Source organism: Scyliorhinus canicula, chromosome 8 (genome assembly GCF_902713615.1).
Source record: "Scyliorhinus canicula chromosome 8, sScyCan1.1, whole genome shotgun sequence".
In the NCBI taxonomy this organism is placed as follows: domain Eukaryota; kingdom Metazoa; phylum Chordata; class Chondrichthyes; order Carcharhiniformes; family Scyliorhinidae; genus Scyliorhinus; species Scyliorhinus canicula.
In genome coordinates this window covers 184,923,094-184,948,942 of record NC_052153.1, presented here as the reverse complement: position 1 = coordinate 184,948,942, position 25,849 = coordinate 184,923,094, and the positions used below count along the sequence as shown (strand labels likewise).

At 43.2% G+C, this 25,849-nt stretch overlaps 1 protein-coding gene across 10 annotated transcripts in view; it reads left to right on the top strand.

Moving 5' to 3' along the window:
• The window catches only part of clcn3 (chloride channel 3), a 206,171-nt gene extending 180,663 nt beyond the window's left edge, over positions 1-25,508 (top strand). For 5 of the 10 annotated variants that reach the window (XM_038805805.1, XM_038805807.1, XM_038805808.1 and 2 more), the window contains 4 exons: positions 2,246-2,644; positions 6,665-6,881; positions 19,090-19,165; positions 22,725-22,883. In XM_038805805.1, the coding sequence (XP_038661733.1) occupies positions 2,246-2,644; positions 6,665-6,881; positions 19,090-19,165; positions 22,725-22,883 (851 nt within the window). Of the gene's footprint in view, positions 1-2,245; positions 2,645-6,664; positions 6,882-19,089; positions 19,166-22,724 lie in introns of all 10 variants that reach the window. The other 5 variants (XM_038805814.1, XM_038805806.1, XM_038805813.1 and 2 more) reach the window with 3 other exon arrangements.
• Positions 25,509-25,849: the final 341 nt, after the last annotated feature.

The following is a 25,849-nucleotide window of genomic DNA, read 5'->3' as shown; positions in this document are numbered from 1 at the left end:
GTATGTTGGTGTTCAGCTGCCTTCCCTTCACGAACCCCGTCTGGTCCTCGTGGATGACCCACGGCACACAGTCCTCTATCCTTGTAGCCAAGATCTTCGCCAACAGCTTAGCGTCTACATTTCTTCACCATATTTCTGGTGGAGAGATTTGTTAGAATATTTCTTTTCAGATTTTACAGCATTTTAAATTCAGACTTGACGATCGCAGTGGGTTTTGAACGTTGCTGGCGGAGATTTTGCAACACAGGAGGCACTTGGGTCAGAAAACAAATCATGAATTGAACGTGCAATTTGTAGGGTAATTTCTGTTTGCCTACAATTTCGTGTCCGACCTAGATATATGGTATGCTTCACAACAGATTCTCCTGCCTGGAGAAATTGGGCGCGCCGAGCGGTGTGTTTCTCGGTAGCGGTGATAAATGGCCTGCTATCAAACGGGGATATTTTTATGGGTTCTTTTGTTGGCATCAGCGAGGAGCACCCTGCCCAGGCTGCACTTATCTTATTTTCCTGTGCTGACAAGATTGGGCAGCCATTTTTAAATGCCACCCCCAATCTCTCGACCCGCTTCAGACTCCCGACCATGTCCTCTGGACCCCCCCCCCAGCACCCCAACTTACTTGTTTTGGACTCATGCCCCCCCCCCCCCCCCCTCTCCTTATAAGGGCACCCCGGGTCCGAACCCTGGCACAGGCAACCTAACACCTGGGTACTTTCGCACTGCCAGCCTGGCACCCTGACAGCGCTACGGTGCCAGGCTAGCAGTGCCACGGTGCCCTTGTAGCAGTGGTAATGCTACCCAGTACCACCCAGTCCAGAGCCCGACCACCCAGGGGCCTCAGATGGCCTGGGGTACCCACCCAGGTGCTGTTGTGCCTGGTCCATGTTTGTCTCCCAGGCATTCATTCCTGGGCCTCAGGAAGATCAGGCGCTGAGATCCAGAGCGCAACATCTCACGAGATCCCATTACATCTCGTGACACATTCCAAGCATTGCGAACCTTCTTGCGAGATTTAACAGCCGCATCGCGTCACCAAGTCAGGCGCGAGAAGGCCGTTCGATCATTGAGTTTAACATGTTTGAAGCTCAGATTAAACTGTACTGGTAAAGTAATTTATTGGTGAAAGACAGGGTAAATAGATATGCTATTTTGATGGCCTTTGAGCTGGAAGCAATACTATGGAATCTTTTATTGTTTTTAAGACTGAAAAGGACTTTTAGGAGTTTGCATCAATTGTAAAGGGATCAATTGTAATTTACTTCGATAATAAGAAGTACCTACCCTTGACCTCAAGGCAGTACCAACAGAGAGGAAGTTGAAAAAGAAGCTGTGGCTGGCAGACACAAAAGAGAGCTGCAAAGGAGGAATCCAAGTAGAGGAGCTGGAGGGTAAAGGCAAACAGCGCACAGTTGCAGACAAAAGGGAAAAGTGCAGACAGATCCAGTGCAGAAAGAGGAACACAATATTCTTGTGAGGTGAAAAAGCAAATCTCTCTGAGAAAGAGGGTCACATTTTCTGTTTCGTAGAAAGGAGCTGGCTAAAAAAGGTCTAAAACATGGAAAATTGTGTGAATAGCTTGGAGACGCTAAAGAGCTTAGGTGGGCATGTCCCGGGCTTTAATCGGTTAGCCATTAAAAAGGAACTCTGGAAAGTTGCACCATCAGGATTGTCGTGACTCGAGGAAGAGAAGGTTCATAGATGTGCACCTTGCTGGTGATAGCAATATCCTTGAAACTGGGATGTGAAAAGCTGTTGTCGGATAGGACTTCTGACCTGCCCTGCATGAATAAAGAACAGCATAGTGTGGAAATATGCTAGTGCCACATTTGTGCGGAGGGAAGTGATGCAGGTGGTTGTGGTCCTGTAAGACCTATTTATGTTGTATTGACTATTGAAAATGAAATTTACCCTTTTAGTTGAAGTACCATTTGCCTTTTATTTCATGTTCATTTACATTGATTCCGATTTGCTTGAAAGAAAATGTTATAAGAGGTGAAATTTTGTCGGTCGTTATTTCTTTGGGGGTCTTTTGGTAAATTTGGTTTCTGGTTTCCCCACGGGGTTTGTAACAATACAGTGGTTACTGGGAAAAGGATGACTTTTCACTGGTATGAAATTCTTCCTCACCAGAAATGTGAAGGAGTTGTGTAGTCGCTTATCAAATGCATGATGTTATACAATCTGGGATGGATGTAGAATGAGTGTACATATTTTCTGAACTAATTGTTTTCTTTGGTTTTACAGGCGGTGTGACACGGATGACCGTTTCCTTGGTGGTGATTGTTTTTGAGCTGACTGGTGGACTGGAGTACATTGTCCCTCTCATGGCAGCTGTAATGACCAGCAAGTGGGTGGGCGACGCATTTGGCAGGGAGGGCATCTACGAATCGCACATCCGCCTGAATGGGTATCCATTCCTGGACGCTAAAGAAGAGTTCACTCATACAACACTGGCTGCGGATGTGATGCGGCCTCGGAGAAATGAGACTCCTCTTTCAGTCCTGACGCAGGATGACATGACGGTTGAAGACCTAGAAGTGATGATTAATGAAACGACTTACAATGGTTTTCCTGTCATTGTGTCACGAGAATCTCAAAGACTAGTTGGATTTGCACTAAGAAGAGATATAACTATTGCATTAGGTACGGGTTGATTTTCCCATGTTACTTCAATAGTGTTACAATACATGTATTTCCCAGATCTGCTTGTTAAATAGGGGACCTGAACATTTTAGTTAGGAATTGTGAGCTCACTTCTCAAAAAAGCCACTTAACTTTGCCACCTCATATGGACCTTTTAGCCCCATTCACAGATAAGAATATCTCAAATCACCACATTCCATTAATCTCCATCCACACCCCCCACCTCCATGTCCAATCCTACCGCCTTCTGAAGCCACCATGGGGAAAAACCATCCCCCAATTCATGTACAGGTATATCTTCAAAGTCCCAACTGACTAGTTTTTAGCCCTCCATTCGCCACAACATTTCTGCAGCGACTAACTTGGACAACTGCCCTCTTACCTCTGCCTTGAATGACTTAGCCTCCAGTTAAACCATTGCTGTCATTACTGTCCCTCACCCTGACCTGACACCCCCCCCCCCCCCCCCCCAAAATACAGCTCTCACTCATCTGCACTTCCTTAAGTCCAAGGAGCACAGGCTGGAAAGGATATGAAGGCTAGCTGGTTTAGCCATGCACTGCCAGATCAGGCAGGATCAGGTAAATCACTGTCAGTCCTCCTCTTGCCTGCTGAACTGTTCACTATTTGTCAATCCCCGGCTTCTATTCTGTAATTTAAATTGTCTTTTTAAAACGCTTCTCCGGTCTCCTCCACCCTCACTCCTAATTATAGGGACAAGGTACTCATGGACATCTTTGTGGCTAAGATAGAGACAACCTAGACCCAACCATCTTCAGCTGCTTCATCAATGCCTTACATCATAAGGTCAAAAGTGGGATGTTTGCGGATGACTGCACAATGTTCAGCACCATTCGCAACTCCTCAGATAATGAAGCAGTCCATGTCCAATTGCAGCAAGACCTGGACAATATCCAGGCTTGGACTGACAAGTGGCAAGTTATATTTGCGCCACACAAGTGCCAGGCAATGACCATCTCCAACAAGAGATGGACCATCACCCCTTGACATTCAATGGCATTACCATCGCTGAATCCCCCACCAACAACATCCTGGGGGTTACCATTGATCACAATACTGTGGCTACTAGTGCAGGTCAAAGGCTAGGAATCCTACGGCAAGTAACTCACCCTCTGCCCCCCCACCCAAAGCCTGTCAACCATCAACAATGCACAAGTCAGGAGTAGAATGTATACTCTCCACTTGCCTGGATGAGTGCAGCTCCAACAACACTCGAGAAGCTCGACATCATCCAGGAAAAAGCAACCTGCCCGATTGCTCCTCCTTCCACAAGCATTCAAACCCTCTACCACCGACGAACAATGGCAGCCTTGTGTACCATCTATAAGATGCACTGCAGTAAGTCACAAAGGCTCCTTAGACAGCACCTCCCAAACCCATAACCACTACCATCTAGAAGGTCAAGATCAGCAGATACCTAGTAACCCCACCATCTGGAAGTTCCCCTCCAAGTCACTCACCACTCTGACTTGGAAATATATTGCCGTTCCTTCGCTATTGCAGGGTCATAAATCCTTGAACTCTCTCTCTCTAACAGCACAGTGGGTGTACCTACACTTCAGGGACTGCAGCGGTTCAAGAAGGCAGCTCACCACCTCCTTCTGAAGGTCAACTAGGGATGGGCAACAAATGCTGGCCTAACCAGCAACACCCACATCCCATAAATAAATTTTTAAAAACACATTTAAGACCGAGATGAAGAGAATTTTTTCCCCACAGAGGATCATGTCAAAAGGCAGTGGAAACAGTGTATGTGAATGTTTTTCACCAGAGCTATATAGGTTCTTGATTAATAAAGGGATGAAAGGTTATCAGGAACAGGCAGAAATGTTGGTGTGAAGTTAGAATCAGATCAGCCATGATCTTATTGACCTCACTCTTCAGGTGTTGTCCTTTCTCTTTTCAGTCAGCCATCATCAGATCTGAAGAGGACACCCCTTGATCCCTCCAGCCTATCAAACGACTGCCCCATCTTTTCCAATGACCTCGCTCCTCCCTTTCTCTGTAATCTACTCCAGCCTGACGATCCTCCCTGACATCAACGCTCATTGAATTCTGGCCTTTTGAGCATCCTTGATTTTAAATCGTTCCATCATTGATGGCCTTTGCATAGGCTCTAACCTCAGAATTGCTACTCTCTCTTGCTTTCCTCCTGAAAAGCACTCCTTAAAAACTACCCCTTTGACCAAGCTTTCGGTCAACTGATTTAATACATCTATTTGTGTAGCTCGGTGGATTACATCAATATCTACTGATCGCTATTTAAGGGGAAACTGAAGCTAAATCTGAACCAAAGGATCTGTATCTCTACAGTGTCTTGATAAGACCACACCTAGACTAATATGTGCAGTTTTGGTCTCCTTATCTAAGAAAGATATACTTGCCATAGATGAGTGCAGTGAAGATTCACCAGACTGATTCCTGGGATGGCAGGCCTGTCGGAGGCATAGAGATTGTGTCGACTGGGCCTGTATTCCCTAAAATTTTGAAGAATTAGAGGAGATCTTATTGAAACATATCAAATTCTGAAGGGCTGGACAGATGGATACAGGGATGTTGTTTCCTCTGGCTGCACGGACCCGGGCGGCACGGTAGCACAGTGGTTGGTACTGTTGCTTCGCAGCTCCAGGGTCCCAGGTTCAATTCCCGGCTTGGGCCACTCTCTTGTGTAGTTTGCACTTTCTCCCGGTGTCTGCGTGGGTTTCCTCCCACAGTCCAAAGATGTGCTGGTTAGGTGGATTGGCCATGCTAAATTGCCCTGAGTGTCCAAAAAGGTTAGGTGAGGTTACTGGGTTGCGGGGATTGGGTGGAGGTGTGGGTTTAGGTAGGGTGCTCTTTACAAGGGCCGGTGTAGACTTGATGGGCCGGATGGTCTCCTTCTGCACTAAATTCTATGATTCTATGGAGGATCTAGAACAAAGGGTCACAGTCTCAGGATACAGGGTAGACCATTTAGGACTGAGATGAGAAGAAGTTTCACTCAGAAGTTTGTGAACCCATGGAATTCCACAGAAGGCTGTGGAGGTCTAGTCACTGAATATATTTAAGAAGATTTCTGGACTCAGAAGCTGTCAAGGGGAATGGGGAGAGCGCGGGAGTATGGTGTTGAGATAGAGGATTGGTCATGATGATATTTAATGGCAGAGCAGGCTCGAAGGGCTGAATGGCCTACTCCTATTTTCTATGTATCATTAGGAAAATTATGCAAAACTTGCAGAATGAGCAGAATAAACTTGAGGCAGTGTTTCATATCTAAAAAAGGTCCTCGAGTGTTACTAAAACTCGCATTAAAATTTCTTAAATTTTTTGGAAAAAATAGTAAAAGTGCATCCAACAACATGGGGCATCTAATCTGTTGTGCAGTGGGATATCTCTTTAAGTTGCAATCCTCCAAAGCAGTGAGTTCCTGATTATCAGGGTTTGATAGAAGGCAGACTGATTTGTTGCATGGGGGAGGAGAAGGTTAGAAGAGACATTAGCTTGGGGACATTCTCATATATTCTCCAGTTAGCCCATTTCAGGATATTTTTTACATGATTTTTAGCCGCAGGCTACCATCTCCTTCCATCCAGAGATTGTTTGCAGCACAATACAAAGTGGAAGGGGGAGAAAATAATGCTGTTTTAAATTTTTATTCACAAAGGACAGCGGAAATCATGAAGCAGTTGTTTCCTGACCATGTCCCCGTCCCCTGCAGTTGATGTATTTCAGTGCAGTCAGCAAGTTCTTGATTGTTGCTGCAATTTGAAAAATGACCAGTGCAGATCCTGTAATCATGTTTCAATAATGCAAACTCTAAAGTAGAGTTAACCAGTACAATCAAAACGCTTACTGAAATACTCAAAATCCCATATCCTGAGTTCCTGGCAGTAGCTGGGGTGTTGGTGGAATGGGATATGCAGTGGAAACTGGAGGACAACTAGAAGCCACAAACAGAAATGCCGTCTTTTGACTGCTATGGTTATTAGTTTTGTGATTTTCTTTTCTCACCCTCTTTAGAAAATTCAAGAAGAAAACAAGAAGGTATTGTCAGCAGTTCAAGGGTACACTTTACCCAACACGCTCCAACACTTCCCGCAGACAGTCCACGCCCACTGAAGCTGCGGAGCATTCTTGATATGAGTCCTTTCACAGTTACAGATCATACACCAATGGAGATTGTGGTGGACATCTTTCGTAAACTGGGTCTGAGGCAGTGCCTTGTAACTCACAATGGGTAAGTCTAATGTGGTCCTGAATCATACCCAATAGAACATGCAATGCATAGGTTTGTTTGCAAAACCCAGCTGGGATGTCCGAACTTGCACTGTCGAACTTTCATGCAGAACCTAAAGCTATATTTCTGTACATTTTTAAAATGGTTAGTTCTCTGTTGTAAAACTAGGCAAGACAAGATTCTGCTAGAAATGGGGATGAGCAAGAAGTTTCAAATATATTTCACTGAGAAACCGGTTAAGAGAGCAGGAACCTGTAAGGCATTCCTTTTTAATTTGAGGATGCTGCAAGCTAATCTGATTTTTTTTCCTCTCCATGGATAGTTTCTTCCCACAGTCAATCACCCTCCACATGCATATGCGCAATTAGAATTTGCCATCATTCCTTAGAAAAGAATCTTACTCCTTTCTGCAGCAAGTCTAGTAGACGATGCTCTCCCTTTTTGTTGTCTACAAGGCTACTTTCTCTTCTGTTCTGAATTAAACTTCAAGTCCGACTTAACCCCATTCACAAGGCTAGCAAAGTTCAACCTATGGAGCGAGGCCCAATCATGGGTCACCCGGATTCCCAGATAACGAACGCTTGGCTTGGCCAAGCGAAAAGGCAACTTCCCCAAATTGGTTCCCCTCCATGGAGAATTCGCCAAAAAGTGTTCACTTTTGTCCATATTCAACTTATACCCCAAGAAGGAGCCAAAACACCTAAGTAGCTTCATTATCTCCTCCACAATGGAGAGTGGATCCATTACATACAGTAGCAGATCATCTGTACACAAGAACGCCCTATGCTCCCTCCCTCCCCTCTCTACCCCCCACCACCCCGCTAACCATGATGCTATACCAGAGACTTGACTGCCAAGGCAAACAAAAGTAGAGGCAATGGACAACTGTGCCTCATACCCCTATACAACTGGAAGTAACCCGAGCTCAGGGCATTCGCATTAACATTTGCGGTGGGGGCCCTGTACAGAAGACGGATGAAAGATATAAACTTAGGCCTAAAACCTAACCTTCCAAGGATGTCAAATGGGTATCCCACTCCACCCTATCAAAAGCCTTTTCAATAATCACCTCTTGCTCAGGGACCTGAGAGGGGACAGGATTAAGTAGTCGACTTATGTTGGCGATAGCTGTAGGCCGCTTAACAAATCCAGTCTGTTTTCCCTGAAATTACCACTGGAAGACAGGGCTCTAAAAGCATTGCCAGCACCTTTGCCAACAGCTTAGTGTTGGCGTTCAGCAATGAGATGGGACGGTAACAACACTCTGTGGGATCCTTACCCTTCTTCAAAATCAAGGAGATCGATGCCTGCGTCAATGTGACTGGCAATACCACCGGGACATGGAATCATTAAACATATCTAACAACAATGGGATCAGCTGACCCGCAAACCTCTTATAGAATTCAATTGGGAACCTGTCCAGGGCTGAAGCTTTACCCACCTGCATTAAACCCATACATTTCATGATATCCTCCTCCACTGGGAAGGACAAGCCATCCAAAAATTCCATCATGGGCAACATCTCCAGGGACTCCACAATATAGAGGCTGCGGTAAAAGACCTCAAAAACAGCATTGACCTTCGCTGGGGCAGAGACCAATCCACCACTCTGGTCCCGTCTGGGTCTGCCACTCTTTTAACTGCCTAAAATTATACCCTTCTATACGCCAACCACTGGGTGCTACTGTAAAAGCCTGAATGGAATACCTGCCCCACCTAACCCTTCCGTGGCCTTGTTGATCCGCAACTGGATCCCCTGCAAAAACACATCAGCATTCAAACTCATAAGATGAGCAAACATTCTGGATCTTTTTACTGGGCCGTTCAACCCCCTTACATTCCAAGTTACCAGCCAGACAGGGCAGGGGGCCATCTACCCCCCCCCCCCCCTCTCCAATAAAGAGTCAGCTATTCCCACCATGTGGGGTCACCCAGCAACTACCCAGAGAGTGTCAACACTGGGCCCACCCAAGAATGTCATCAGAACAGAACAAAGAAAAAAATTGTACCGTCCGTGAACTAATAATAATTTTTATTAGTGTGACAAGTAGGCTTACATTACACTGCAATGAAGTTCCTGTCAGCCACACTCTGGCGCCTGTTCGGGTACACTGAGGGAGAATTCAGAATTTCCAAATCACCTTGCAGCACGTCTTTTGGGACTTGAGAGGAAACCGTAGCACCCGGAGGAAACCCACACAGGCACGGGGAGAACGTGCAGTCTCCGCACAGACAGTGACCAAGCCAGGAATCGAACCTAGGTCCCTGGCGCTGTGAAGCAACAGTGCTAACCACTGTGCTGCCATGCCGCCTTAGCCAACCTAGCTTGTCCTTTACATTTATATGGCACTTTAAAGTGGAGAAACGTCACAAGCACTTCACAGGAGTTTTATAAAGCAACATTTGACACCAGGACTCATAAGGTGACGAGGAGCATGGTCAGGTAGCATATTTTATGTCCCTTAAAGGAGTGGTTGGAGAGGAAGAGAGGTTTTAGGGCTGAAATTCCAAAAATTATTATTTCTGGGCACAACTAAGGCAATTAAAGACGGAAAGTGTGAGGCCATCCAGTTTGGATCCGCAGAACCAAATATTTTTCTTCATGAGGAGAACTAGGGATTGATGTGTCCATGTGCACCTCATTTACAGTACTTCATAGGTACGTATAATAATCAGACCGGGCTGGAATGCAAAACTGAGAATGTGACATTTCAGTTGTACAGAGCTTGGCCTGATCCCATCTGAATTACCAAGTTCAGTTTTAGGCGTCAAATTTAGGATGTTAATTTGGCCTTGAAGGACACCGGCCAGATTTACCATAATAACCTGAGGCTTTAAAATGGCTAATTTATGAGAATCTGTTTCATAAACGTGGCTTTTATTCCCTACATTTTGGAGGTTGAGGGTTGAGCGAATTAAGGAGTGTAAAATTGGAAAGCGAAAAATTGGCTTAGGTGGAGAAGATGTTTCTTTTGCTGAACAGTTCCAAAACAAGGGGGCATAAACCTAAAATACGCCAGGTTACTTAGGAGTGAATTCAGGAAACGTCATTTCAGACAGAAATTAGTGGAAATCTGGAATTCTTTCATCTCCAAATGACTGTGACTTTTGGGACAATTGAAATTTTTAAGGCTTCAGAGTGATGAATCTTTGTTCCGTAATGTTGTAACATGAGATCTACGGATGTCTGAATGATGAGATCTTGAGATTTGGATATTTAAACACAATGATCTTTAACTGTTTACACATCCTAGATTACTGTTGTGAACGGTGATGCTTCTATACAGGAAGGCTGCTTCCCGAGTGTTCTCTCTAGGCTGTTCTACCATGTGACTCTCTACATCATATCATGGGTGGTGCTATTCTCCAGTCCCACATTAACCCTTGTTCTGCCAATCACCTTTGCATTACAATGGCACGCAGGCATCACAACATGGAATGGTATCAAGAGATATGAAAAAAAGGCAGGAAAACTTGTAGTACACATCGGCCATGTTCTACTGAACGATGGTTCCATAATTCCTAGAATTGTCGAATAAATATACTTTTTTTTTTGTAAATATATGTTTCCTTTGGTGAAGCAGACAATACTTAAGATGCTGTGTTTCAATTCTGACAAATGAACCTCACTGATTCAAGACATATATTGGACATTACAAATATTTGCACTGCACAAGACCCAGTAGCAGCAGCCCAGGTAGAAAAAAAAAGTCATTGTGCACATTCAGACTAATATTTTGAAAATCAGAAAAATTAATTGCACACAATAAGTACATTTTCTGCTTGAAGAATTACTGGGTGGACTGGTTCACAGAGCAGTAATTTAGATAGGTGACACTGCACTGCAGTAGCTAACGGCATTGAAACCACGCTGCAGCAGCTTTAATCATACTGCCTTGTGCCATATATTCAAGTCAATTTTAATCCTGTTCAAGTTAAATTAGGTAGTGGACATACAGCATTGCTGGGGACACTCCAGTTTTGTTGCCAAAGTATCTGGCATTAATTAGCCTTTGTAAGATATCAAGTCCGTACAGTGAAGTTTTGAATCAATTTGTAGATGCCCCAAATCTTACCTAAGTGCATAGAATGTAGGACTGAAAAAAAAAGACTGTTATAATCTTAAATTAACTCATCTTCTTCATGAAAACTGATACTTCTGAGTCATTTTTAAACACCTAGCCGGTTCTCTTTTCCATGCTCTTTGCTTCCACTAGCTCCAGGCATTCATAGAAACTTTGAAATAGGAGCAGGAGGAGACCATTTGGCCCTTCGAACCTGCTCCACCATTCATTATGACCATGGCCGATCATCCAACTCAATAGCCTAATCCTACTTCCCCTGCCCATATCCTTTGATCCCCAAGTTCTATATTTAACTGCTTCTTGAAAATACAGTGTCTTGGCATCAACTATTTCCTATTGTAACAGGCTACCCACTCTCTGGGAGAACTTTCTCCTCATCTCTGACCTAAATAGCCCTACCCTTTATCCACAGACTGTGACCCCTGTTCTGGACACACCACTATCGGGGAATCGTTCTTGTATCTATCCTGTCTAGTCCTGTTAGAATTTTGTCGGTTTTTATGATCCAATTCTCATTCTTCTGAACTCCAGTGAATTCAATCTTAACCGACTCAATCTCTCCTCGTACGTCATTCCTGCCATCCCAAGAATCAGTCAGGTAAACCTTTGCCACACTTCCTCTTAGAAAGAACATCCTTCCTCGGATAAGGAGTCGAAAACTGCACACAGTATTCCAGGTCCTGTATAATTACAGCAAGACATCCCTGCTCCTGTACTCTAATCCCCTCGCAGTGAAGGCCAACATACCATTTGCCTCCTTTACCGCCTGCTGTACTTGCATGCTTACTTTCAGTGATTGGTGTACAAGGACACCCAAGTGTCGTTGCACATTCCCCCCTGTTAATTTATGGTCGTTTTGATGATAGTCTGCCTTTCTGTTTGTGCTACCAAAGTGGATAACCTCGCATTTCTCCAAATTATACTGCATCTGCCATTTATGTGCCCCACTCACTCAACTTGTCCAAATCCCATTGAAGGATCTCTGCAACCTCCTCACAGCGCATCCTCCCACACTTGGTATCAGCTGCAAATTTGGAGATATTTCATTTCATACTATTCATATATGTACCACCACTTGCATAGCGTAGGTAAATCTAAGCAGCCTGAGAACCTTCTCAAAGCTGCAGCCTGTTCTTCCTAGTTCTAGAATTTGTGGTAATCTCAAACGTATTATCAGATTCATTTGATCTATTCCTGTTAGGAAGTTGAATGTATTTTTAAAATATAAATAGTGTTCTCATCCTCTCGGCACACAGCACACATTTCCTGTAATACTTTTCTTGTCATTTTGTTAGATAACGGCTTCATTATGAAAACACAATGCCCTCCAACTCATCATGAGCAATGCTTGGGAGATCATTGAATAGATATGCAACCCAATGATGTGAATTTTACAGGATAACAACATTTTTAAAATTCATTTTTTAATGAAAGAAGATCTTTTGGAAAATTTTCCATCTTGTTCCAGTTTATTTTATTTACCTGTACAAATTTGGCGATGTCTTTGTCATAAATGACTCATATTTAATTTTGATTTGATTTTAATGATGCATTTTGCTGAAAGACTTGCATTTCCATTTACTACTGCCCCTGAATTGGGGCAACCCTGGCAGCGATTGGAGAGTAGAGGTGAACTAATGGATCTTAGTCTTCTTTTGTCAAGCAAGTTCCGGCATTTCATCTTCAGCTAGGAGGATCTGCATTCTTTGCTCATGCTGTTCCAAAAGTGTTTAAGTGGGAGCAGGCAATGATTCCCCCAACATGCAGGCACAGAGGGGTGGACCTTTGCTCTCTCTTTCCTCCCTCTTCATTCTTGTGATATAAGAATCTCTCCACCTGGCAGCACGGTGAAGCAGTGGATAGCACTGCCTCACGGGTCAGAGGTTCGATCCCGGCTCTGGGTCACTGTCCGTGTGGAGTTTGCACATTCTCCTCGTGTCTGCGTAGGTTTCGCCCCACAATCCAAAGATGTGCAGGCTAGGTGGATTGGCCATGCTAAATTGCCCCTTAATTGGAAAAAATGAATTGGGTACTCTCAATTTATTTTAAAAACATCTCTCCACCTTTTACTTGTGTTTACTGCTGCACTAAGATTAGTGAAGATAGGAATTGCAGCCAGTAGGGCTGGTTTAGCTCAGTGGGCTAGACAGCTGGTTTGTGATGCAGAACAAGGCCAGCAGCGCGGGTTCAATTCCCATACCAGCTGAGAATTCTGAATTCTCCCTCAGTGTACCCGAATAGGCGCCGGAATGTGGCGGACTAGGGCTTTTCACAGTAAACTTCATTGCAGTGTCAATGGACACCTAACTTGTGACAAGATTATTATTAGTGCTGCCGCCTGACTACTTAGGAGATGTATTGTTGATTGTTTTGAAAAAAGAACGCTTTTAGTGTGATGCCAGTTGTTATTTTTGCAACCTCTTGGTGTGAGCACCCTCTGCTGACTGAGTTGCGTGCTGCCACTGCCTCTGCGATGACACAGTACCTCAACAGCGGGTTAGATCATTTGTCTGTTTCACACTGCGTCAAAATATGTTATTCCATAGGAGTGACTGTATAGCAGCCAAGCATGTCGCAGCCCTTCACAAATAGGCTGTCTGAAAGCTTTTTTGAAAGAACCTGACGGTCCGCTCCTAAAATATTTCTGTGTCTCTGCTGAAGATTTTGTGAATGGTACCTCAGGTCTGACTCATGATGCAGTTTATTCTGTGCAAATGAGGCCACTGTTAGACCTCCCTCCACTGCAGACCCCAAATGCAGTGCTGCGAACAATGGCTAATCAATCAATTGGCCTGTTGGAGAGTTAGATCTTTGAAAACTTATGTTTTTCCATTTTTGTCTTAACAACCAGAAGGTACTTTGCACTTAAGCTACAGCCATTGCTAATCTAAAATAAAAATGGTTTGTATTTGGAAGTTCTGCATTTACAAGGAAGTAACACCTTTCATAAACAATGCCAATAGGTTTATTTTATTTGACATTATGGTGAGATTGAAATGATTGTGAAATTAATTAAGTTAAAAGGCTCAGAAGGTCTGGCAGCATCTGTGGAAAGAAGTTAGATATTGCTCTTGGGGCTAAAGGGAACAAGGGATATTGAGGGAAGGCGGGATCAGGGTATTGAACTTGATGATCAACTGTGGAGAGAAGCAGAGTTGATGTTTCAGGACAACTTGACCTTTCCTCATATCTGAGCTCTGATGGAAGGTCAGTCAATGGGAATCAGGGGATCAATTCTCCATTGGTTGGAGTCAAACCTGGTGCTAAGGAACACAGTTGTGGATGTAGGTCAATTATCTTGGCTGCAGGATATCAAGTCAGGCATTCCTCCGGGTAGTGTCCTGGCCCAACCATCTTCAGCTGCTTCATCAATGGCCTTCCTTCCAACACAAGGTCAGAAGCAGGAATGTTTGCTGATGGCTGCACAATGTTCACCATTAACGACCCCTCAGACACTAAAGCAGTTCAAATGGAGCGAAACTTGGACAGTATCCGGCTTGGGCTGACAAGTGGCAAGCATCCAGTCCCTCCACCACCGACGCACAGTGGCAGTATCGGCATCTACTCTCCAAGCCTCTTTAGACAGCACCTTCCACACCCTTCACCTAGAAGGACAAGGACACCAGATGCATGGGACACCACCGCCGGGAAGTTCCCCTAAGCCACACACCATCCTGACGTTGAAATATAACACGGTTTCTTCATTGTCGCTGGGTCAAAATCCTGGAACTCCCTCCCTGACAGCACGGTGGATGTACCAGATGGACTGCAGTGGTTCAAGAAGGCAGCTCACCACCACCTTCTCAAGGGCAGTTAGGGATGAGCAATAAATGCTGACCCAGTCAGCAATGCCCACATTCCATGAATGAATATAAAAAAAAAAGCTTTTACTGTAAAACATACATCAAAACATGCATAGAGAATAGAAGCAGGAGGAGGCTATTCGGCCCTTCGAGGCTGCTCCGCCAATCATTATGATCATAACTGATCATCAAGTTCAATACCCTGATCCTGTCTTCCCTCAATATCCCTTGTGCCCTTTAGCAGCAAGAGCTATATCTAACTCCTTGAAATTATACAACGTTTTGGCCTCAAAAACTTTGGTAGTGAATTCACCACTCTCTGGGTGAAGAGATTTCTCCTCACCTCAGTCCTAAAAGTATCCTCAAACTATACCCCTAGTTCTGGACTCTCCCACCATCGGGAGCATTCTTTCTGAATCTATCCTGTCTAAACCTGTTAAAATTTTATACGTTTCTATGAGATCCCCTATCACTCTTTAAACTCCAGTGTGCTTACTTTCAGCAACTGATGCATGAGAACACTAATATCTCGCTGAGTATCCACCTGTTTGTATTTACACCCATTCAAGTCATGATCCACCTTCCTATTTGTGCTACCGAAGTGGATAAACTCACATTTATCTGCATTATACTGCATCTGCCATACAGATGCCCACTCATTCAGCCTGTCCAAATCCTGCTGAAGCATCTCTGCATCCTCCTCACAGCTCACCCTCCCACCCAACTTTGTATCAACTGCATATTTGGAGATAATACATATAGTACCCTCGTCCAAATCATTAATATATAATGTGTACAGTTGGGATCCAAGCACAGATCCCTGTGGTACCCCACTAGTCACTGCTGCCAATAGGGAAAAGACCCGTTTATTCAACCTGTGGCTTCCTGTCTGCTAACCAGATTTTTAGCCATCTCAATACACTATCCACAATCCCATGCACTTTAACTTTACATATTAATCTGCTATGTGAGATGGTGTCAAAAGCCTTCTGAAGATCTAAATAAACCACATCCACCAGTTCTTTCTGTTCAACTCTACTCGTTACATCTTCAAAGAGTTATAGTAAATTTATCAAGCATGATTTTCCTTTTATAAATCCATGCAGACCGGTCTGATTACACCACTGCTTTCCGAATGCTGTGCTATGAAATCCTTGATAATGAACTCTAACAACATTTCTACTACCAACATTAGGCTCACCGCTCAATAGTTCCCTCTTTATATCTACCTCCCTTTTTGATATCGGGGTTATATTAGTTACCCTTCAATCTGTAGGAACCATTCCAGAGTCCAAAGAATTTTGGGAAATGGGCACCAGTGGATCTACTATTTCTTGGGCCTCTTCCTTAAGTACTCTGGGTTGAAGATTATCAAACCCTGGAGATACAACCTCCTTCAATCCCATTAATTTCCCCCAAATCATTTCAGAGGACATGCACTATTCATATACATATAGAGTTAATCTATAGTGATAAAGATTGAAAAGCAATAGAGAATCATTTACATAGTATGACATGAACTTAGAAATGGTAAATAGCAATTTCTGACACTATTAAATAATCTTTCCTGTATTGTAGTTGCAATTGGAAAGGGAGGGGATTCACACCTGGATAGGAGTAGGGTTAAACTTTAGGAATTATGCAGAGCCCTGCAGATAGATTTTTTGAAGTGATGAACAGATCCCATAGAACATAGAACATTACAGCGCAGTACAGGCCCATCGGCCCTCGATGTTGCACCGACCTGTGAAACCACTCTAATGAGGGGAAGGGATTTGGGAATAGAATTCTAGGGTGCGGGACAAAGGTGGAAAACTGGGACACTTCCAGTGCGGGGCTGGTGCTGTAAGCAAAGCAGAATCCAAAGAGGGGAAGGCATGATTTGGGTGCACACTGGAGATTGGATGGAGCAAATCCACAAAGGGTCATTGATAGAGTTTTGAAATCTATATGTTGGGCCTGCAAAGCTGATGAGGACAGGAGGACAGGGGATTATATAATTCCACTACTATATCGTTCACTTGAAGAAAGGAACTATCTCCAATAATGCAAACAGTATGTAGCATATGTGGGGGCAGTTTTAACCTCAAGGCCTTATGTAACACACTATTGAGGTGGATGGAGTCATACAGGTGCAGAGGTAAAACCAACGTCACACCCGATTCCATTAGTTTCTGATGGGCAAGTTAGAACATAGAACATACAGTGCAGAAGGAGGCCATTGGCCCCACCGAGTCTGCACCGACCCACTTAAGCCCTCACTTCCACCCTATCCTCGCAATTGAATAACTCCTCCTAACCTTTTAGGTCACTAAGGGCAATTTATCATGGCCAATCCACCTAACCTGCACGTCTTTGGACTGTGGGAGGAAACCGGAGCACCTGGAGTGCAACCCACGCAAACACGGGGAGAACGTGCAGTCTCCGTACAGATGGTGACCCAGCAGGGAATCGAACCTGGGAACCTGGCGCTGTGAAGCCACAGTGCTATCCACTTGTGCTACCCCTTAGGTTGAAGGTTAACCCAAGTTTCTCTAACGCCAAGTTATCAAAACCCAACTATAAGTTTCTGAACCTCGCTAGTGGAATATTATCTGTCTGCGAAATGCATCTGAAATTATTGCATTATGTGGGGAAAAATAGATCTGCATTTAAATAGTCTTACCTTGAGATGTCCCAAAGCACCTTAAAGCAATCAAATACTTTGGAAGTGTGGGCAATATGGTATTGTTCTTGTAGTGTGTGTAGTGTAGGATCTGATTCTCTGGTTGTTGAGTTGTTTCCTTTTTTTTTTAACAAGAATCTGTTCAAGAATTCGGTGGCTACAGGGGGCAAGTGCAAAATAGGTTTCAGGAATAAAATGCTGTGGTCTTGGAACTGATCTCTTCAAAAGTATTTCCCCATGTCACTATTTCCTGTCAATAACGTTTCTTACCTTTTAATAATAATTTCAGGTGCAGCTGCAGCAGGCTTTAACCTGGTAAATAAAAAAGGTCAATTGCTGCTTTGGTGATTTTTCTTCCCTGTTTAAAGCATTGTGTTTTGGCATTACTGTCAGCTTTTCATCCATTGTTGCCTTTCTCTGTTGGTGGGTAGCAAGAGTCTGCTATTCGATTTCTGGAGCTGTCAGGAGATCTGCAAGCGCAGCCCAGAATGACTCGCACTCCTGTGATTGCCACTCCTATCGTCCCACTGGTGAAGTGACTGTCGTTTGTCCAGGGCCTAATTTCTCTTCATTGCTTCCCCGACAGTATTGTTGGCCATCAGTAATCGTGTATTTTATGAGGAGCTGTGCGAATATGCCTATGTTGTTTCACTCTGTGTCTGTGTGCCGCTTGCACTTTTGCCATGCTGTTCTTAAGAGAACCATTCGGTGCAGTGCTATAAACTCACTTCTTTTGACTAACCAGTGCAAATCTTCATTTCCATGTGGTGTAACCGATGGTCACCTCCAACTCCTTCCGTTTTTAGGCATTCTTTGTCTCCTGCTCAGCCTGAGGGTGCTATCACTGCTGTCATTTATCAAATAGGATGGGGAAGACTTATAATTAATGACTATTTCAGAAACTAATTTCAGTAAGTCAATGTAAACCTTGCGTAAAATGATGTTGATGCTCAACTTAGATTCACATGTTGGATGAGAAGCTCCAAAGATAATGTACACATTTCTCCACACCACCCTCTCTGCTGTTTTTTCAAAGTTCCACCTCAGAGAATTTGTGTTTCCCATCCAACATACTTCCTCACTGAACATAGCACACTAGTTTAGTCATAAAAGATTGCGGCCACCAAAGTGAGGTTTGATAAATAGTGCCTTAAATTGCACCATATGGATATTTACAGCCAGTTACTGCATTCACATGTTTTTATCTGAGGTAGTTAGTAGATTAAGGTATTACGATGCAACATAATTTCAAAGGCCAAGAGAGTGGCTAATGGAATGGCGCTCACAATTCCAAGACTGAGGCCAGGAGACTCCAACCCTGTAATAGACCCTGTAACACCGATAGTGCAACCACATCCTATGAGCCTAATCACCTTAACCATTGTGAATTAATAAGACATAGGTATCAATTTCTGTTGACCGGTGGGGGGGGGGGGGGGGGGGGGGGGGGGGGGTGCTTAATGCTTGATTCAAAAGTTCTAAAGCTGCACAGGGGAAGAAGTTATTCTGTTTAGCTTTAATGCATTTCATTTGCTGCATTTGTGTTTAGCAATTTACTCGTTATTTTCTGCAACCTATTTTCTGCTGTTCAAACATGATTTGCTGCTTTTTTTTATTGCAAAACGCAGTCATTAGCATAACATGGTCTGTTTCAGGAATGTCTTGGGGATCATCACAAAGAAGAACATATTAGAACACCTCGAGCAACTAAAACATCACGTCGAACCATTGGTGATTAGTCATGGCAGATCTGCTAATTAGAGGAGTAAACTATTTTTTAAAAAACTGCAGTGAGAGGAAGCATGAAACCTGTGATATGAAAACTATTGAAAACCCCAATCAGAATTCTTTTGTATACGGCAGTAGCTAACATGATAATTGACTACAAAACTGGAACTATAATCTTGCAGTCCTGTCAAAACTGTATTGCTGTGAAGAAGTCTGTCTGTTTTTATATGCTCCCTAATAAGTTTATTGAATAAGGCCATAAGCTGAAATTTCCTCCAACTAGATATTGAGACGAATGAGGCCATTATCTTTGGTCCTTTTCACAAAGTTCCATTCCCTGACCACTGCTTCCACCCCTGCCAACTGTATGAAGCTGAGCCAGACCCACCCTCAACCTTGGTTTGTGCTTGACACCATGATGGGCTCCCAACCACACATCTGCCCCATCGCCAAGGCTGCCTATTTCCTACTCCGTAATGTCACCCAACTCCAATCCTGCTTCACCTGCTGGAAACCTCATCCACGCTTTTTTTCTAGAATTGGCAATTGTCCTGTGGCTGACCTCCCATCTTCCACCCTATGTAAATTTGTGCTCATAAAAAAACCTCTGCTGCCCATATCTTAACGTGCCCCTGATTCTTGTTTACCCGTCTTCCTTGTTCCTGCTGACCTACACTGACTCCAGGTCAACAATAAGTCCCCCTTCGTTCTCGGGTCCCTTCAGAGTCTTGTCTTTATCTCTGTAACCACCTCCAGACCTACAAGTCTTTGAGATCTGCGTCCCTCCAATTCTTGCGTATCCCCTATGTTAACGTCGCTATCATTGGTGACCGTACTTTCAGTCTCTCTCTCTCTCTCTCTAAGATTTAGGTCATCTGTCCTGCTATCTTCAGAAATGATTTTTTGCTGTTTTCACTCTTGTTAATCGCCTTGAGGTGTTTTGTTATGTTGAAGGTGCTTTTTAAATGTTAGCTTTTGTTGGATTAATTCCTCCAACTGTTAGTGATCAGTTGCAAAGTTTGTGTGGTACAAATTGTTTGCTCTCTTCTCTATTTTCCTCCCTGCCACGTGCTTTTAAGTGAGCCCAGTCTGACTGTGTTAATTTTTCGTTACGCTGTTTAACCAGTGTTACAACTAAGGGAAGCAAGTATCTAGATGCTCGTAGCTCTTGGTTTTCTTAACATTTATTTATTGACAACTGAAAGTATATGGCTTTTTTTTGGACTGCTTATGTGGCGAGGTTATTTTAGTGGCACGCTAATTCCTCCTTGCTGGAGGTAGAAGATCTCAGATCTCTGAAGCGTTTGCAATAGTCCTGTTCACTCTCCACTTGCATTGATCAGCACTCGATGGAAGGATCAATTGTAAATCTTATTTTAAATTAATTCTTGCATCGTTGAAAAGGCCATCATTTATTGCCCATCCCTAGTTAGCCCCATGAAATGGTGGTATTGAACTAGCTTCTTGAAGAGCTGCCAGTCCGTGTTGACTTGTGTGTGGAGGGCAGCACGGTTTTCCCTGAATCAGGGATAAATTTGCCATGGTATCTATCCCCTTATTGGCGTCAAATATTTTGCCACTTTCAGGAAATTGCATGACTGACAAGGAAGGAGGAGGTTGGGAAATAGCTGGTTGGAAGTATTTTGCCATGATGCTCTACCCATCTTAATGCAGAGCAGGCTTGATGACCAGCAGAACTTCTCGCCCATACGTATCATACCTAAACTCCTATCACCTTGCAAATGCACCAAAGCAGCCCAGTGTGCTGTGCTGTGATGCCTGATCATATGGGCCCACTGGCCTGAAGCACCAATTCAATGCTGAAACTGTCCTAATGACTTCTGAGTAGAAGAAACATCTTTAGTGCCTTCAAAGGTTAACCTAGGTACGTGTTGGATAATGGGGTCAATTTTAACCTAGCTTGCCGGGCAGGGAACCCACAGGATTGGGTGGAATACTATGTCATATCCCATTGGCTTTGCTGGAGGGTCAACACGGGTGGGCAGTTAAAGTTAATGTTGCACCCAATCCATCAGCTGCCTGATGGCGAGGTTAGGTTGAAATTGCTTCACTTAGCTTTCCCCACCTTCAGAATGACTCTGCTCTACCGTCTGTGACTTAGGCCATTTGATCGTGATCCAGACCAATAGTCCTGTTAAAATCATCGGTTGTAAGCAGCTCCTGGCATCCTGTAGCTGCTGGCAGACATTATGCAAATAATGTCAAGAGTAGAGATTGGAGCTGCCTGTCCTCATAACAGAATTTGGCATTTGCCAGGCAAGGTTGTGGGTGTCTGTTCCAGCACCAATGTAGGTAGATCTACCAAGGTGAGCGCTTCCTCCTTTGCTCTCATGTGACTTTGTTTTCTTCTGCACCCACTGCCTATACTGCCCTGGTTCAAAGCCCAGTCCATCTGCTCACCAATGAATGGTACAAAGCACTAGTAACTGGCCTAATCCTTCAGCGTTTACAATACACACTTTAACTGAGGCCCCTCACCTCCATAACCTGACCATCACTTCTTTATTGTCTTTTAACAATTCCATATAATTTATTGCTCAGATACAGGCCATTTAGTCCAGGTTTATGCTCCACGCAAGCAGAAAATCCGATATTTGTTGAAAATGTGAGCAAATAATGACAGTTTATCGTGGCAGTGTCTGCAGGTGGCTGGTAGTTCCACAGAGAAAACTTTTATTGTAAATCTGTGCATTTATTTTTCAAGTTGTTGAAAAAAAAATTTTTTTTTTAAACAAGCTATTATAGATTCTGGTCAATATTCATACTTTGTGATTAAACTGATTTTGCTGTTAAATTTTAGAATCTTTTTTTTAATACTTGTCCCTCATGCCTTGTCACGTTGCAAATGTGGTTGCATGCACGTTATGCTTTATGCTTTATAGCTGTCAGTCAAGACTCCTACAGTGTAAGAAAGAGCCTGTTCAGCTCATAGCCAGCACCTTCCAGTTTGTTTGGTGTCTTGCACTGGAATTTGGTACGTATCAAGTATTGACACCCCTCCCCAAGTTTAGCCACCTATGATTTGCTTCCGCCAAATGTTACCTAATCCGATTAGTCGTAGGAGTAATCAGTGCAGTATTTCCCCTCCATCACCTCGTATCCAAAGGTGCTTCACGCTAAATTTGTTCATAATTCACGTTTCATGCATCCTGCAGCTGTTAGATTACTAACCAGACCAATAGGGGTTGCGGCCATTTTTCTCCTCCATTCTGCTTTCCTCTCTGTAATAATTTTGTAGGAATCTACCCATCACCTTGCCAAATCCTGCTGCTAATACCACACACTTATTTGAACCAATGAAATTAACAAAATAAATCTGAACTATTGTTTCTTTCTCAAGTTGTAAAATTTCCAGGCGTTTCGTCTGAGCCACGTGTTTGGAGTCATCTTCGCCGATGGGATTAGCATCATTTTTCCCTGTCGTTTTCCACCCGCTTTTTACCCCCTGTCCTATTTCTGTCCTCTACCTACCTGGTGCCGCTGTGTCTGTCCTCTCGCTGAACAATATTCTTTTTTTTTCTATTCCCTTTGTCCTTTTCAGGCGTCTCCTTGGCATTGTAACGAAAAAGGACATCCTCCGTCACATGGCTCAAATGGCAGACCAAGATCCCGAGTCAATCATGTTCAATTGAACACCATAGAGGAGGATCCTGAGGAAAGTGAGGAAGAGGTCCACCTGTTGAAGAGCACAGTGATCTGACCGCTTCAAAGATTTCAGCTCATCTGTGGCGGAAGAAAAACAAAAGCAGCAGCGTCATTTCACAGTTCGGTTGGCGATGGAAGCTGCTTGGATGTCGGAGTTTGTCAGGAGTGGCCCCCTTCAGTATTAAATCTGATGTCCATTACTTTTTTTAAAAAAAAACTCTATGCCTAAATATTTCCACATTTCTTAGTTGTTGAGAAGTGCTGTTAAAGAGTAAAGATATAATAATGGTGGTGAAAAAAATGTGATATAAATGATTATTTTTTTGCCACACTTGCCCATTCATTGATTTGTTGCGTGTCTCCTGACCCGCACTGAAGCAAGCCATCTCCTACCTGCACCTCCAGGGTGTTGCCTGTTAATGCGGAATGCCATTTATTTCAGAATGGTTGGCGGCTTGGGTCACGTGTGAGTTTACTTTAAGTTCAGCTTGCTCTGCTCATTTTCCGGACCTCTTAACCACTTCCACACTGGGAAAGCTGAAAGGCCCAGGGACTTGGCTTTGTGGGAACATCTTCGCCAGTGAGGCAGGCAGTATCCCGTATTAGCTTGGATTCCAGATTGAGTGTGTGTATCTGGTCAGGAAAAGCACTAAGTGTAACATTCACACTTGAGAGCGGGTCTGTCCACGGCATGCGGCGAATGCAAAGGTATGAAACCAAAATCAGAAGTTTAAGAAAAAGCACTTTTCCAATGTTTTGACAAGACATGTAAGAAATAGTCTGAGGTTGCGGAGTTAACCACTTTTATCCATCCTGTGTTTTTTTTCCAAATAAGTTTTTTAAGAAAGTTCCGAGGGTCAATTAATGAAGAATAACTTGATTTTGCTCAGATGAAGCTTGATTGCGACGTCTTCCTTTCGTGGCAAGAAGATGCATGGTAATCATTTACTCTGTGTTGTGTATGAGGGAACATCAGCATCGTGGATACAGTACAGCACAAATAATTACGTATGTGCCAGATCAGGGTTAAGAATGTTCCAGTCTGACTGTTAACACTGTTTTAATGCTCACTTACACAATTAATTGGAATTATTCTAACTGGAATCATTCGCAAGGGTTTCCCCTCCCCTAGTTTTTAAGTAAGTTATTGTGGCAAATTATGTTTCAGGCTGAGGCAATTATTTTTTAACTGCCGATACTGAATGTGTTTAAAGTTAAGTTTTCGCACTTTGAATTCACATTATTATGACCAGTAAGTTAGAAGGACAGGCAAGGTTATAAATTATTGGGATCATCTGTTTCAAATAAATTGGCTTCAAATTACACAACTCTGGCGAAAGTGGCATTATTTATGCATAAACTTTGAAAATAAATATTTATTTTAGGGTACTTATTTTACAAGGCATCTCTTAAGTAGTTGTTTTTTAGGGTTTATCAGACTAAATATAAACTTTCTTGAAAAGCAGATTTTACTTTCTAAATGACTTGAAGTTTGCACTACACCTCCAAAGGTTTGAGTAAAGTGGTAGTCCACACTGTCTATGTACGGATTTGATTAGCAGATCCCTTATTGTTTTGTCAACTTCTGGTAGGTTACTGAAACCCGGTGAGCATTTTTAATAGACCTTGAGCTTGCTCGAGAGAGAAATATAACCTCAGTGTGAGCTACTTTCAAAATGATTAAGCATTATCGGTTATTTGCTTCCTTTGCAATCATTGTGTACTCTGGACCAATAATTTAGCAAAGAAATGTAGAAAATAAGATATGATTGTAAGCTGCATAGGAAGACGAAATATACACAGGATTCAACAACTCCCTTATGCAAGATGCTTTTAAAAGACTTCAAATTGTAGAATTTTGAGGAAGTGGCAGATTGATTTTTCAACTCAACATAGTCAATAGCTGTGAATTGTAAAAATGATAGGAAATACTCTGCGAATGCCATAAATCTCAAATTAAAACAGAAATGCAGAGTGTCAGCAGCTGTAAACGGAGAAGACAAGCTAATTAATGAAAAGGCATTTCTCTTCCAATTCAGTTCTGATTAAAAAAAGGTCTGCCACCGGAAAGGATAGGGTACCTTTTCTTCTTCTTGGATATCGGCACGTCAAGTATAGAGTTCTCCGAGCTGAAACATGTCATTCAGCCCAACAGGTCTGTTCCAGCATCTGTGCTCCGCTCCTCTCCCAGCCTTTTGGCAGAACCTTCTATTCCTTTCCCTCTCGTGCATTTATCTAATTTCCCTTTAATGCTGTTTGCCTCAAATACTCCTTGTGGTAGCAAGTTCCTCGTCCTCTCCAATCACTGGGTAAAGAAAGCCTACCATGTATCTCTGGCATTTTCTGCTTTTACATGGAAACTGTAGTGTCTACAGTAGCTGATGAGACTTGCTCTCCATCCTCACACCTGCCAGATATAGTGGAGGGTTTTAAAGTGAGAGCCTGTGAGGTTGGCTCAAGTATCTAGCTTATCTGTTGCCTTGCTTTCGGTTAATGAAGAATGCTTTGTCTTGGTTAACCTGTGATGTTGCCTCGCACTGTACTTAATACTGATCCTGGATGTTTTTTATTTATACTTGGTGTGTTAGAATTTCAGGTTCTTAAGGTGAGCTTAATTATGGTTACTGTGAAAGTTTGATTGTATAATATATTGTATTAAATTCTCTGTCCAAACTGTAAATCTTTGTTGGGAGTTTTATTGGGATATTGCCACATCTTGTGGTACTTTTCAATGTTGAATGGATTTTTTTTTCAGTCAGAGGACTAAATTACAATCATGCAAAGCAGAAGGTCTTAGGCTCTATTTTTGCCATTCCTGTATGAGGCTCCCCGATCTCGAGTTGTGAAATTAATTCTCAAGGTATGAACTAAGTATTGGGAAGACTGAAGCCATTTTCTTTGATCCCTGTCACATCCACAGCCACTGACTCCATCCCTCCTCCTGGCAACTGTAGGAGGCTGGGGTCAGTCTGTTCACAACCTTGGTGTCATGTTTGACTTTGAGATGAGATTTCTTGTGTA